Below are 15628 nucleotides of genomic sequence, written 5' to 3'. Positions count from 1 at the left end.
GCTATGAATGGCGTGCAGTCAATGACTAAGTTAAACAATAATGAAAGAAACCTCAAACTGACAAGTTTTCAGCCGGCTACTTTTTGTCCGTGTATTGTTCCCATCTGATAAAGAAAGCCCGACAAAAAAGAACGAAGTCGCAGTTCTGCCCGAAAGGCGAAGCATGGATTGCGACAGCAAATAATGGACAGTTATAGAAAGTAAGGTTAGTAGTTTTATTAGCCTTATATACTTGTAAACATTCGCTTACTACCTAAATTAACAAGCATGGTGCCACGTGATATTATACATTTTTCGCGGGCTTTCTTTATCAGACGGATAAATAAACGTACAAAATGAATCTGGTTGAAAACATGCTAGCTTTAAGCTTCTTTCAATTTCCTGCAAATTCTTCTTTGACATCATGGCATTCAGCCCAGTAATTAAAATATAGATCTTATTGCAAATTATTATTAAATTGAATGGCATAAAAATTTACTGGAACTTACTTCACTCGACTGTGGACGATATGTACTGGGTTATCTTCGCGTAAGATGGCCCGTATTTTTTAAAGAAACGGGATGCATGATAGCTGGAACCCTATGTATATGCACTAGGCTCCGCTTAACCGAAACTCGAAAGGACTAGAAAATGTGTTCCGTTTATCCATAGTTTCATTTAGCCGAAGGAAAGAAATGCCATAAACAGTCATTTTACTCGGAAAGCGTTCGAATGTTTTGATGTTGTTGTGGTTTACTGTGCTCTACTTTTGTTATTGCAGCTACTTTTGTGCAATGTTGTGTTCATGAGCGAAATGATTTTCTATAATTGTGTGCAGTTCTCAAGTTCGAAATAGCACTGCAGACTCTCGACGGCATGTCTTGCTGTCTGGTCCGAAACAGTACCACGCACAAGAATAGCAATATCTATATCTACGGCACGAACTTCACCAATATCTTCTACTGACTCCACAGAGCAGGTAACAAGGTCATCATCCGAGGTCTTTTCTCCCTGGCCGTGGGAACGAATGAGTAGTGAGAGCCTGATTACACGATACCACCTATAACTCTGTAGTGCTCTCTTCCTCCTCAGGGATCATCACTTTCCTAGCGAAGTCCTCATAAGAGAAACAAAGCTGCAACTTCGACAGCTTTAATTGGCATTAACTTGCCTGCCACTTCCTGATGGATTCGATTTTCTCCACTGTCTAGAGGATCGCTATATGATATGTTTGCGGACCTTTTCCTGTTTCATACGGCGATGAGGTAGGTGACAGTTTTGTTTGAAATTCCGTCGAACTCAACTATGTTAAATTGTGTCGGTGGGTGACCAAACAAAGTTGATATCATGGTTCCGTTTATTCAGCATTTCCGCTTAAGCGAGTTAGGTTATGCGGTGTCCACTGCAAGTTTTGTGAGTGCCGAACAACTTCCTTCTAGCGTTTGCCTTAGAAAGCGAAATTCGTAGGTGACGGTCTTCTACATGGGCTAAACGACCAGCTTTATCGGCTAGTTCATTGACGATAGCACCCCAGTGAATCGGAAGGAAGGAAGTAAAACTTTATTTGGTCCTGCTAGTAGTGATAATTAATCACTAAGCAGGCCGCTCCCACGTCGGGACCGGAAGGCCAAGCCTCACGGCCACGTCGTGAGCCTGCTGGACAGCCCAGAATTGTTCATCCAGGTCCGGGCCGCAAAGTGCAGCCTCCCACCTGGACGCATCCTTGATCGCTGAGTATTCAATTCTTTCGCAAGACCAGAGCATGTGTTCGAGCGTAGCTAAAGCACCACAATCTTGGCAATAAGGCTCTGTATACGTCTCTGGATAAAACATGTTCAGTCTCCGTGGGCAAGGATAAGTACCAGTCTGTAGTAAGCGTAATGTAAGTGCCTGAGCCCTGGTTAGTTTAGGATGCGGCAAACTGTAAACCCTGCGATTAAGAAGGTAATACTTCGTGATTTCATTGTATGTGGAAGGGAAGTCTCTGTTCTCGGGGAGTACCGCCACGCCGCCGCGCGGGGCAGAGCGGAGGGTAAGATCTCGCGCTGCCTCATGAGCGGACTCATTGAGATTCGGAGGGGCTCCCTCGATCATCCCAAGGTGAGCAGGGAACCAACATAAGTAGTGTTGAGAGATCTCACATGTCTGCATAATTTTAAAAGCAACCTTAGCCACCGAGCCCTTCTCAAAGCCCCTAACGGCCGACTTTGAATCGCTATATACAAAAGGCCTGCGCCTGTAAACCAGGGCGAGCGCAATAGCCGCTTGCTCCGCGACCTCTGGCCTATCAGTCCGAACGGTAGCAGCGTTAACGAGACTGCCCTCATTGTATCGGTAGCCTTCTTCCTATCTCAGTAAGCACTACTAAAGTAAGGTGTTGTATGGCTCTTGTCATTTCAAACGTCAGCTGTTCGGGATAACCTCGCCACAATGCCGACAGTAAACGCTGCAGTGCCACATTCGATTCTGCACGGGCTAATGTGGTGGCCAGGCCAATGCTTCACGTCGGGCAGACATAATAGTTAGAAAGATCGGAAACTTATTAAGTAGTGCGGAAGAATCTGCGGAGATTAAATACAGGTAATACACCGGTATTTTAAACATAGATTTGATGATAGCTTCCACCTTCCGTTCGTGTTGGTCACTTTGTGCGCCAAAGTCAAAACAGAATTCAGATAGCCAGCAGGCAAGACAGGTAAACCTTTCTTGTCCCTGAGCCCGAAATGGCACTCACACTATGTGACAAAAAAAAAAACAAAAAAAAAACGAGCATATGCTACTTTCACACACGCGGCACGCAATGGATTCATGTTTGAATAGGAAGTAGAGAATAGAGACCGCAAGCTTACGGGTCTCAAAGCTTAAAGTGCCCAAAACCGTGACCGCTTTTCTTTCCCGTGGTGCCGTAGCACGGATGCCTTTAAGATAGGAAGCTCGGCTTGTGTTAGCATAGACCGCTTTGCAGTGCCTTCATTGTACGGCTATAGAAGAAAATACAGAAATACAGTGTTCATAATAAACAAAGTCGTGAATTATTATAATACGTACACTTCGTACACACTTAAAATTTTTGCTGAAAGCTAATTGCCGAGAAGGTAGAAATAAACTAAATTAATTTATTTGATATATGCGTTTGTACCGAAGGCAATGAGAATGAGCGTATGCCAGCCGACACTTTCTGACTTGAGGCCAACAACACACTCTTAAATCTGATCTCTAGAAAAGCGCTGATTTATCATTAACTATTTTTTTACATTTACGATTTTGTAGATTCCAGATACTAGATTTTCTGTTTTTTTCTTACGACCGTCAAAAGTTACTCAGAAATTGGGTCGGATTCGGCGCTACAGACGATATCCATCGTCTCGACGGCTGCCGCCATGTCATGTTGGTTGATGCGAAGCTCCCCGCGCTATGTTTCGAAATTTATGCAAATCCAAAGCCAAGACACCCGAACTATGTTCAGAAAATTTGAGAGCTAAGTTACTAATAGCCCGTTTCTGCAGCGAGCGTCGGCGGTGTCGGCGTAACCGAACGAACGAGCGCCGCGAAGAATGAAAGCGAACGCCGAGCACAGCGGTACATGAAAGAAAGGCCATAGTGAAGAGAAGAGGAGGAAAGCGCAGTAGGAGGGTGCAACGGAACCATGAGGCGGAAAGCGGAGAAGGAGCGAAAGGGACTCAGCAACTCAGCGCATGCCTGCGCATGCGCTGAGTTGCCGGCAGCCACGGCATTCGCAGCCGCATGGGCGATCTCATCTGTGCTTCCGAGGAGGGGGCCGGGTGCCGTGAGGTGGGGAGGGCTAGGCTCGTCCGTGGCGTCTGCTGCTGATTTCAGTCCGCGGTACCAGTGCGTGTAACGGAGATAACTACTTCTGCAAGGGGAGACGGCGACCGGCTACGAGTAAGGCTCGATGAGGCGCTCCCTTGGGTGTTGTCGCCGCTGAGAATGGTGGCACGACTTCCTTGCGACGAAGGGCCACTCTCATCATTGGTGGAACGAAAGCGTGAGAAGAAAAGCGTAGTGCCGCGCAAGACCGGCTTTATGGCGACGATCGTTATGATATGGTGCCAAAGCAGGGCGCGTCATATGCATGGAAACAAAGCACTGCGTGAGTGAGGCCTATCTGCGGCGGCTGCTCTGAATCGCGCCCACGCGTAACCCACGCGTTGCCTCTCGCGATCTCTCGATTAGCTAGGCAGACGCGTCCCACTTCGCTCCATTTGGAACGTGCCACACGAGATAGATTGTCCGTGCCAGCCAATAGAGTGTTTTAGAAATCACACCCTAATTGTCTTAGGTCCCCAAGCATATAGAGGGCCACAACTTTGCGTGCGCAGAACGCAAGGCAGCCTTCGGATTTGAGTTAGGGTCAACCCAAATACCCTAAAATCGAAAAATACGGGAGGGGGGGGGGGGGTGCCAATCCGCCTTGGGTTACGCTAAAGACCATAGATTTCCTGTTTCTTTTTTCAGAAAATATCTAGGGACTTCAGCTCGCGCGGGCGACGAGCAGTCGGGTGATAACCAAGAGGGACATACGAGCCGCAGCCATCCAAAGCTCGGATCGCTCAACCAAGTTAGTGCGCCAAGCATGACTGGTCACAAAGCTCCGTATGCGCGGTTGCGTTTCAATCCAACTTAAATCAGCATACAACAGTTGGTTGCGGCGCAAACGTGACGTTTTCCTGGTGCTTTGCGGCATATGTAGAGGCAAGAGACGCAGCGCAATGCAAGAAGACGCTAGCTGAGGTAGCCTTCGAGCCTCTCCCCCCCCCCCTCCCCCCCCTTGTCATGGGAAGGGCACAAAGTCGCACAAATAATAACAAAGTAATTATTTTTATTCAAACTTTATCCAGAACCTTTGTTGTTGTTGTTGTTGTCGAAAAAAATTGATTCTTTTAGGTTTTGCTTGCAAGAAGATTTGTTATATTTTCGCTTTCAATCTTTTATTTTCACCACTGCGGTGTCCCGAGCGCGCAACCAAACGCTTCTCTTGTCCAAATTCTAAAAATCCTATGCTCCTGAGCAGCCCATGAGCAACCAACGCAACGCGGCTTGGGGCCCCAGTTCTAAAACTCTTAAATATATCACGAAATGACAGCATGTGTAAAGCTACGCTCAAATCTCGCATTGGGGAGTATGCTAAACGTCGTTGAATTTTTTTGGTTCTGTGAAGCGAGAACCGAAACCTTCTTTCGCGATGCGAGGTGCTATGTGTTAAGCGAACCCTTTGCTTGCGTGCGCCTATTCAAAAGCAGCCTAATGCTGAATTTCTTTAAACCATGGGAAATTTTCTCAGTGACAGCAGATCGCTAACAATGGCAGAAGAAGCGATAGAAAAGATATGTATGCATTAAAATATGGGGACGTATCAGGGCTTTATTCGCAGAAGAATGGCGTAAACTGAAATCAATGCCTCCAGAAAGTGTACTATATATATATATATATATATATATATATATATATATATATATATATATATATATATATATATATATATATATATATATATATATATGCAGAAGCTACGCTAAACTCAACGCACAAAGATTACATCGCAGACATAAGACCTCGTTCACCAAGCTCCTTTTCGTTTTCCTGTTAAGTGCAATAGAAAGCAGCCAAGAACAAGGCAGCAGCGAACTAAGGTCAAATCAAGTAAGCGAGTGGCCGTTCAATTATTTTTTTCTTAGAGATTCCGTTCGCTTTCTCGTCGGTCCAAGTTCGTTCCGTTGGTCTTGGACGTGTATTTTTCTTTCTTGCGCTTATAGATAGCTGCCTTCGGATTTACCAGCACTGATAGCCGGTGGTGCCTCGCATAGCGGTCGGTGTTTTCGATGCAAAAACGCTCGCGCATGGCTGAGTTTCCAATTTTGCCGACCCACGCATACTGTGCGAGAGACGGAGGGACTGCGCTTTTCCGAAGGCCTAAAGCGTAAACAATAAGTTGCGCGCAAGCAGGACTCAGATAAGGGTTGGGATACAAACAGACAGACAGACAGACAGCCAAACAAACAAACAGAAACAAATAAAAAAACAAGCAAGCAAACTATATGCGGGAGAACAGATGCAGCGACAGTCGTTGCAGCGAATTGAGGTTCAGTGTCGTGGAGGGCGGATTTGTTTCAGGCATCAACGAAGGCTCCCGGCTTTGTCCTTCTGCAGTGTTAGGTTCAGCATTGCCCCTATTCTTTTCTTTGCGAGCTACTGATTTATACAGACGCTGAAAAAAGAAAAGCTTTCTTTTTTTCTTGGGCCTTCTTCTGAAGGATCCACCCATGGTGCAAAAGGGGACCCTCAAGAGAGCGCATTCGAAGGAGTGCTTTGCCAAAAGAAAGAACGTGAAATGAAAGCTGCAGGCTGAAGGTCCTGAGTTAGGGCTGCGCCACAGCTCGCCGAAAATGGAACTGGCCTGCGAGGAACGATAACTTTCGCAGAATAAGAGAAATGTGCGACCGCAAAGGAAAAAAAAAAACATAAAAGAAGAGTTCGAGCAGATGCAAGGACACCCGAGACGTCGCCGGCTGCAGCTGCAGCCACAGATGCAGCGTGGTATCCCATTGCAAAAACAAAAGAAGAAAGTAGGGGAATGAACAGCGAAGAAAGGAAAGGAGACATCGAGAACAACCGGGTTAAATTAAAGAGGCGGAACACGTCAACAAGCGGTCAGTGTTTATGTAGGCGAAGCTGAGAAGAATAAGTAAGCTACGAAACGAAACAAAGAAAGGAGAGCAAATGAGGAAATTCACGCGCACTTTGAGCGTACGCAGTTGCTCTGCCCATGCCGCTGGTAATACTAATCCATTTGTTGCCTACCCGTGGCCGAAATTGCCGAGCCACCGTCCTGTTTCCTAAGCCGGCATTTGCCTCTGATTCTAAGATTGGCAAGCAGTGCTACGTTAACACCAACTGTACTCGTCATTTTCTTTTGTATTTTTACAATACGGTGCTTATTTACGATGTTCGTTGCGTCCACCTACGCTTTTTGTTTCCTCTTGAAGTAGTCTAATCAACGCTATTGACTTGAGTACTATTCCTAACATATTCCTAACATATGAGCATATCGGACATAGTTTAAACGTTGTACTCACCCTTCATCTTTTTTATTGGTAAATATTCATCATCATGGTCAGCGTAATACTTTTCAGCGCGCGCGACCTTGCTGAATAAAGAGTCGAGGTGACAGCTGTGTCACAATATATAATGAGCCTCTATTCCATCCTTCAGCATGGTTCTAAAACGACATAATTTTTATTTCATCCTCATCAAGGGTATGTGCAGCAGTTTTGGAAACAAGAAATAACAACTCGGGTATAAGATATCATCACAGAAATTGAGCAGGAAATTTAACGGCAAGTTAGTCAAAGAAGAAGAAAATAACAATATATTCGCACTTGTTCCTCCTGGTGCCTTTCCTTGTGCATCAAAGCTTTTGTTACAGACTTTAAGCAGTACCAATTCTCCTTCCCTTCTTCCTTTTTCTTTTTGCTCTTCCTTCCTTTCTTTTGCAATACCTCTTTTCTATTATCTTTTATTCTCCTTACGCCTTTTCCCCAGCACAGAGCAGCCCGTCGGTCTGAGAACTGGTTAATTTCCCTGTCTATCCGTATATTCCTGCTTCCTCCTTGCTAAATGACATCTACACAACGTAGCATAATATCTACGTTAAATGTAAGATCCCGGAACGTCGACATCATCATCCCCATCATCATAATAATAATAATAATAATCATCATCATCACCATCATCATCAGCCTGGTTACGCCCACTGCAGGGCAAAGCCCTCTCCCATACTTCTCCAGCTACCCCGGTCATGTACTAATTGTGGCCGTGGTGTCCCTGCAAACTTCTTAATCTCATCCGCCCACCTAACTTTCTGCCGTCCCCTGCTACGCTTCCGTTCCCTTGGAATACAGTCCGTAACCCTTGATGACCATCGGTTATCTTCCCTCCTCCTTACATGTCCTGCCCATGCCCATTTAATTTGCTTGATTTCAACTAAGATGTCATTAACTCGCGTTTGTTCCCTCAGCCAATCTGCTCTTTTCTTATCCCTTAACGTTACACCTATCATTCTTCTTTCCATAGCTCGTTGCGTCGTCCTCAATTTAGGTAGAACCCTTTTCGTAAGCCTCCAGGTTTGTGCCCCGTACGTGAGTACTGGTAAGACACAGCTGTTATACACTTTTCTCTTGACGGATAGTGGCAACCTGCTGTTCATGATCTGAGAATGCCTGCCAAACGCGCCCCAGAACAACAGACGCGCCCCAGGGTCAACAGACGTACGTCAGGTTTGCTACCTGGCCTATTAGACAGGCTCAATAAGGTAGGCGTTGTGATAATTCATCTGAGAGCTGCTGTTTTTGACTACCTTCGTTTAATCCCGGCTCCTTATTATCCTCAAGCTGATGCGTCCTATAAAATGCGTTTACTGCTGCACTTAGAAAAGCGGAGTTTCTCACCAGTTCGCATATTATAAGGCGAAAGTTAAGTAAGACTGAGCAAATCTGCAAAAATCGCCAAGAGAAGGACGCGTTCGCACAGAGAGCCAGTCACAACAAACACCCCCTTCTTCTACTTTTACTTATATTTTTCTTACGGAATAATCCGATAGACGTGCGTCGAGTTAAGCGCGCGACACAAAAACCTTGCATGAGAACAGCTATAGCCTTTGTTTGCTTTCATTCATTGGCTTCTGACTGGCAAAGTCGAAGCCGCAAAGAAACGGTTAATCTGCTTATCACCTTACGCCTGCGGCCAAATAAGTCGCGAGAAACAGTGTGATTTTACTTAAATATCGCAAAAGCGTTCGCGCTAAACTTTGCGTTTTTTTTTTTTCTTACTTGCATTTCATAATTTGCAGTAATTATGTTGTGGCTGCAAGTATGAAAGTGGCTTGGGTGCGCATGTGTGCGCGGATTTTCGTTCCAACGTAGTGACCAACAGCAGAAAGCGGAACAAAAATGTGGCTAGCAGGGAAGCGTTGCTAACAACAGCGCTGTTTGGGTGTGCGCAACATTGTAGCACACGAGCAGACGAGCAATCACGAGGTAATGTGCAGAACGAAAGGATGCGAGGATGCGGTCTCATACATCATCGCGTCATTTAGATCAGTGCGCGTCCATTTCATTACACGCAGTGAAATGAAGCTGTGTGACTAGCGTGATTAGAAGGCGCCGAAATGAAATTCACCTTCGAATTTATCCTTAACTTTCACTCTCTACGACGCAGCACCGGTTCCCTGTCGTAGGAAACGCACGCTTGAAAGAGGCTCTCTGTACTGCACCTCCCGCATATACTTGTCTGTGTACTCCAAAGTCGCTCAATTGGTTTGCATGCGCAAACAAGCGCTTCATTTACGGGGGCCACATCACGATTGCCGCCTCCATGAAATCTAATTCATTCTGTGCGTTTGGGGCGATAACGCTGGCGCGCAGCGCATTTCACAAGACAATAAAGGGGCGGTATGGCTTCAGCTGTGACATCATGTGCGCGGGATGTCACTAAATCTTTTTCAAGTGGGAACGCGGTATTTATTACGGCTATAAGATTTCAATGGGGGCTTTGGCTTTCTTTTCAGGCTACAATCGTAGCAGACTAGCCTGATTTTATTTAAGAGGATTAGAGAACTGCCACAATTTTGCCTCGGGACAAAGTTCGGAAAGGAAAATATTTTAAGTCCTACATTACACGAGCGGCAGGCGAAGAGGACTACTAAAGAACTCATCGCATTTGTTAAACGGTGCTCGCATGGGCTATTTTTAAGGTGGTGGCATGTAGCTAGGGGAGCCACACTTCGAAGCGCATACAAATGCAGGCATAACAGCGCGGAGCTTCACAGGCATCTCTCTGTTCCACCAGACCAGGGCGATTACTACAGCAAACTACTGCCGTGTTCAGGAACTGCACGCAGACAATATTCACTTTTGTAAGCAAGTAGCGGGAACTTCATAATGAGCCGATGACAGGCACAGAAACGCGGCGACTTCCTGTTAAGTGCCGGCATGTTATCAACGAGTACGCTTGCCGTATGGCATCTGTCCGCGTTTCCTTTTTTTTCGCAGAAACACGCTAGCGCTTATTGGTAACTCGGCCACACTCAGACATTATGCGAGCACGCCACGTAGCACCATCAGCTAATTGCAGCATGCCGCGAAAGCTAGGTCTCGTCGACAGTCTGCTGGAACCTTGCGGGGAAATCCGACTCCCGAGCAGTCAGAAGCACTAGCGGCGAGCGCGGCCACAGGCACAAAGGTGTGGTCTGTGATAGAGTAGACGGACACGAACTGCTAAAAGAGTCGTGGCATGGGGTGAATAAAAAAATAGAAGCGATACGCGAGACCAGTGACATGGAGCTTTTATTAGGATGAAACCTCCATGGGCAGAACTGGCGCAAACAATGGCCGAACCATGACGATGATGTGAACTAGACAAATGCTTACCAAGGGATGCTTTAGTTCGGGAACCGGAAACGGGAAGTCCGGTCTCGTCGCAGCTACAACGCAAATGATTAAAAGCTAGGATGTACAAGGCACTCAACTCAACAAGCTTGTCTATTTCACCTATGTCTTACTTTTTGATTTTTTTCATGCGAATAGTCAAAGTGGCTTGTGAATAGGGTGCAGTTTTTGTCTTCAGTTAAGGGCGCTGGAGATAACTGAGAGAAGTTTCCGGGTTATCATGTTTCCTGTTGACATGATGATCGCGCGTGCACCACGAATGCATGTTCAGATATAATATCCTTTCAAGTTCACCCGCTCCAGAAGCGGGCGGAAGCACCAAGAATGTTAATATTTGACATTACCGCAAGGGCGCAAGCATTTTCAGCGGTTTCGCATAACGCAAACGATGACATGGTCAGGCCAGACATGTGGTAATTTTTTGAATTTCTGCTACCATCAATTACACTTGTATAGTATGTACAACGACGTCCTCTTTGTGCCTGGTGACCAATGCAGTTGAAGGGAACCGAATTCCAAAAAGTACGCCAAATTATATCGTCACATAATCAATTTGGTTCTAAAGTTAATCTCAATTTGCCATATTTTTATGCAACTCCTTTAAGTGTTGAGTGATGAGCGCGCTACTCACCCAGGGTCTCACAAATTAGTTATGCGGAAGCCCGCAAGGCGGACGAAGGTTCACGAAAAAGAAAGATTGTCGTCCACCAAACTGCATCGCGAAGCTACAAAGGAAACTTAAAGCAGGTTTTCTCAGAAAGAAAGCATCGCAGCGGAAGAAAAATTAGTCGGCATTCAAACACAGGGCACAAATCTTTCCGCTGCGGTCACTAACCAGGAGGCCAGTTAACCAGGAGGCCAGCAGATCACAGAGCGAGGCCAACATAGCTGACGGCTGGAAACGTAGGGACCCTCAAAATGGTAAATAGGTTTTGCGGAAGCACGCAATATGTAGGAAGGTTCACGAAAGGAAACCGCCCAGGCTCTGGCAGAATCTCCCCGTTGCCATGAACAACTCATTGCCTTTCGTAAAGAGCTACGGAAGCACACGAACAGCAAAGACTGATTCGGCCGCATAGCTCGCCGACCAACTCGGCGCGAGTGCCAACGTTTCCACTCACCAGCGGTGACGTGGACCTGCGGGCTGACCACCGTGCCGATGGCGTTGCTGGCCGAGCACCGGTAGCGGGCCTCGTGCACGTCCCGGCGGAACTGGTCGGCGCGGAAGGGCAGGAACACCAGGGAGCCGTCGCCTTGGCGCACGTGCCTCAGCCGGGGCACGTCGGCCGCCTCGTCTCCGTCCTCGGTGAGCCAGCGAATCGTCGGCGCCGGCTGCCCCGTGGCCGAGCACGGCAGGCTGCCGCCGGACGAGTTCGAGTAGAGCAGCCGAGACGGCAGCTCGCTCGTGAGCTGCGGGCCCTGAACGTTGCCCCCGCTTATTCCGTTGTTGTTGCTGCCGCCGGAACCGCGCGGAGAGGAGGCCCAGGCGAGGAAAGTGGCGTGGGGGAGAGTCGACGGGCCGTGCAGTAGCACTGCGAGTGAGAAACAAACAGATGTCGTTGAACTCTCAACACACCGTACCTCTCCCGGAGGGACATATTAAAACTGCAGTAGGCTTAGCTGGGGATTCGGTTGTAAAGGTTCCAAGCACGTAGTTATTACTGCTCTATTTGACTTTCACGTGGGCTCATAAGTGATACAAGTAAGTAGAGTTACTTGCAATAATAGCTGAAATGAATATAAGGACCTAAAGCATATCTACGACACAAACGCTGAACTGTAACAGACGTTTGCCTCACAGAGTGTCTGTGCAGGTGGAAACCACACCAAACAGCTCTTTTAGCGATCACACATGCTAGGTATCCATATGGCTCACAGTTAGCTTGCAGACAATCAGGATTCAAAAAAAGGATAACAGATTTAGGAATAAAGTGTATGCAAATGATGTAAAAAATTAGAAGTCGAAATGTACAAGTGAAGATTCGCAAGCTACATACCTATATACCTCACGTTGTCGTGAAAAAGATTCGCCTATGTTAATCAAAAATCAAGTGAAGCGCGCAAATTAAAACTATTTCAAGAAGGAGAAGAAGAATGACGCGTGTTTAAAGATGCGCAGGAACGTACAGTAATCGATCCTCAATTCTAGTTTTGATAGACCTGTTGCGTAGTTGTCATGTTCTGAATAAATACCTCTGCACTAACTTTACGAATAAATAGCGGAGCAGGTGCAAGGGTGAGAGTAGCACATTATAAATTGCGAAAGCCGTATTACGAAAAAGAATGACGGCAGTTTGCGTTCGTTGCCCCTGACCGACTTCTTTTTTGCGTGAAATTGACATAGGATGTTATCGCCAATCCTGCTACAGCCCAACATGGCCTACAGTCCGTAAAAATAAATAAATAAATAAATAAATAAATAATACCCACCGCGGCAGTTTAGTGAATGCGGCGTTGCACTGCTGAGGTGGATGCCGTGGTTTCGATCACGGCCACGGTGTACACATTTCGATGGGGGGCGAAGTGTGACAACGCTCGTCTGCCTAGGTTTAGGCACAGGGTAATTAAAGAACCCCAAGTGCACAAGACTGTCTGGAGTCTTCCACTACGGCGTGCCTCGTAATCAGATTGTGCTATTCGCACGTAAAACTACGCAACTGTATTTAGTTTGCGAGGAACAAGGCCCGCAGTGTAGATTAGAGCGAAAATAACACCTGATCTACACGTACTAGATTATATGATGGCGTCACAATAAAACTGCGTGATGAAAACACCAAAACCGACCGTAATTTATTGAAGTACAATGCAATTAATGGAAACCTAAATTTGTGTCAGTGAGATAGATGAAAAGGCTGCCAAAAATTCATAGGCGATTTAGCGGGAAATGCGAGAGAAATGCGTTAGCATAACGTCGCACCTCTTTCAGGTCCCGCATACACGATTTAAACTGCGCTCACCAGATTAAAACTGCATTTCAGGAGTTCACGCGACAAACGCCCTGCCTCTTCGAGGAGTGAAGTGAAACTTTGAGTGGCCTGCCGCAGCAGTGCACCGTCAGCGGCACTATATATATATATATATATATATATATATATATATATATATATATATATATATATATATATATATATATATATATATATATATATATATGTATATATATATGTATATATATAGTTATATATAAAGGAGGACAGGGGGTTAACCAAGGCTCCCGATTTTTATTAGTCATATTGTAAGAAGCCAACAAACACTGGTGGCAGTGTTTGTTGGCTTCTTATAATATGAATATACATATATATATATATATATATATATGTACGCTCTGCTTTGTTCCCCCATTCCCGCTCCACCACTACCACATAACCGGCTTTCCACACTTCACTTAAACACACTTTCTCCCCCTTTGACACTTTTAATGATTACGCATGAATAAAACATATTGTTGCAAAAGTAGCTCGCTGACACTGCAGAACATATAGCTTCAATCAGACGTCTTGGGATCTGTTCTGAAAAAACATTTTCTCCCACTGATGAAACAGAAAAAAATATTTATGCATAATACGAACACCACCATTAAAGCCTGCAAGCGTATGAAGTGAGGCATTTACGTTCTCTTATTCACCCATGCTCTTTGGCCGATAATTATATTTAATGAATAGGCGGGAGCGTAGATATTTTTTCCCAAACGTGATGTAGGCATTATTAAGAACTAAAACATTCATGGTGCTTTCATTATCGCACAAGCAGAATGCGGGATGTTTTTCTCATGATGTTATTTTAAAAGGCCCATCCTGAAAATTAATTTACAGCAACGAGATTTTCTCTCTTGCTCGCTTTTCTGTCTAAAATTTTCGCATGAGTTTGGCTGGTCGTAGGGTCGAAAGCAGATGCGCAATCAATGTATAATATTAAAAACAAGCAAAATAATAATTCGCGTCAACCAAAGTCCACGTGAAAGCAGATAATATCGACACCGTATATATTTATTTGTGCTGATATCGGGGTGGCAGTGAAGATTAGCCGATGTTGCGTGATTGCCTGATATTTGTGCATATTTGTGCGCTATTTTGGGTATTTCCCTTGTTGCATTCTAACACCTTGCTTTTTTTTGCGGACATGTGCTTGGGTGCTGTCTTCTTCGCGTCAACTATGTTTGACAAGCCCAGCTTCTTTTTTTTCTTTTGACCAAGAAGCAAGGTGCGCCCATCCCTGAGACAGTGCAGTACAAGGTACAATATAGCTAATTTTCGACTATATTAAAGCTCATTGCGCCCTACAATTATTTTCCCTGCTCTGCTACTAATTCTCCCTTGTTGCCGCATTGAGGCCTGCATTTCGATACCTTTTGTCGGAGGAAAAAGGGCTGTTTTATGATCAAGAGGTCTGGCAGATACCCAGAACCCGCGTACGCCAAACCCATGTGAACCCGCCAAAGAAGACATAGTCTTCAGAAAGCGGCAAGTTTAGGAAGTAAATCGCTCTAATAATGGGTTTATTGTTTTAAATGTTTCAAATGTAGGTGTTTATATTTTATTGGGATTATAATGGAATAAGAAAATCGTCACTTGGCCCGAGGCAGTCTCCCAAACAGGGGCCACCCCGCCATGATGTTCAATAAAGACGTTGTAACCACCATTGCAATGACGAGTGCTCAGTTACTACGGACGTTACGTTTACTCGGCAGAAAATTCGCATTAAAGAAATCTGTGATTAAACTCCAGCCCGTCAATTTCCCAGATTTATCTGTGGCAAATCGCGTGGCGAAATTTCTCTTGCCTATTTAGACCGAAATTTTCAGTCATGTCCATCTGCAGATGCAGATCTTCCCGCGATAAGTGTACGAATGCACACACGATGTGTCAGTCTGCCTATATTCCACAGCGCACTGCTCTCGAAGTAGCACTCACGCGGAGACAGCAGCAGTCGACACTCGGGCTCTGTACTAAAACGTCGATGTCGTCGTCGTACCATCGACCTCTCCGCGAGACAGCTCGTGTCAGCCGCGGCGTCGAGCCAGCCAGCGACTTTTTTCCTTTCGTTCGCTCGTCCGCTCGCGCACCCGCCCGCCGTCCTCCCGTCGAAGAGGGGAAAGCGCGGGCGAGAGGCATCCCGTCATCGGGACGGCCGGAGCCCCGCTCTGCGATTCGGTCGAGCGTGATGCGAGTTCGCGGCGACGTCGACGC

At 45.9% G+C, this 15628-nt stretch overlaps 1 protein-coding gene across 1 annotated transcript in view; it reads right to left on the bottom strand.

The window, feature by feature from the left end:
• The window catches only part of LOC126536327 (cell adhesion molecule Dscam1-like), a 305377-nt gene that overhangs the window by 230027 nt on the left and 59722 nt on the right, over positions 1–15628 (bottom strand). Inside the window, exon 2 of the mRNA XM_050183248.3 lies at positions 11564–11974. Within this exon, the coding sequence (XP_050039205.2) occupies positions 11564–11974 (411 nt within the window). The remainder of the gene's footprint in view (positions 1–11563; positions 11975–15628) is intronic.

This window comes from Dermacentor andersoni, chromosome 4 (genome assembly GCF_023375885.2).
Source record: "Dermacentor andersoni chromosome 4, qqDerAnde1_hic_scaffold, whole genome shotgun sequence".
NCBI classification, from domain to species: Eukaryota; Metazoa; Arthropoda; class Arachnida; order Ixodida; family Ixodidae; genus Dermacentor; species Dermacentor andersoni.
Note: the sequence above shows the minus strand (reverse complement) of the source record. Positions and strands in the feature narration are given on the sequence as shown.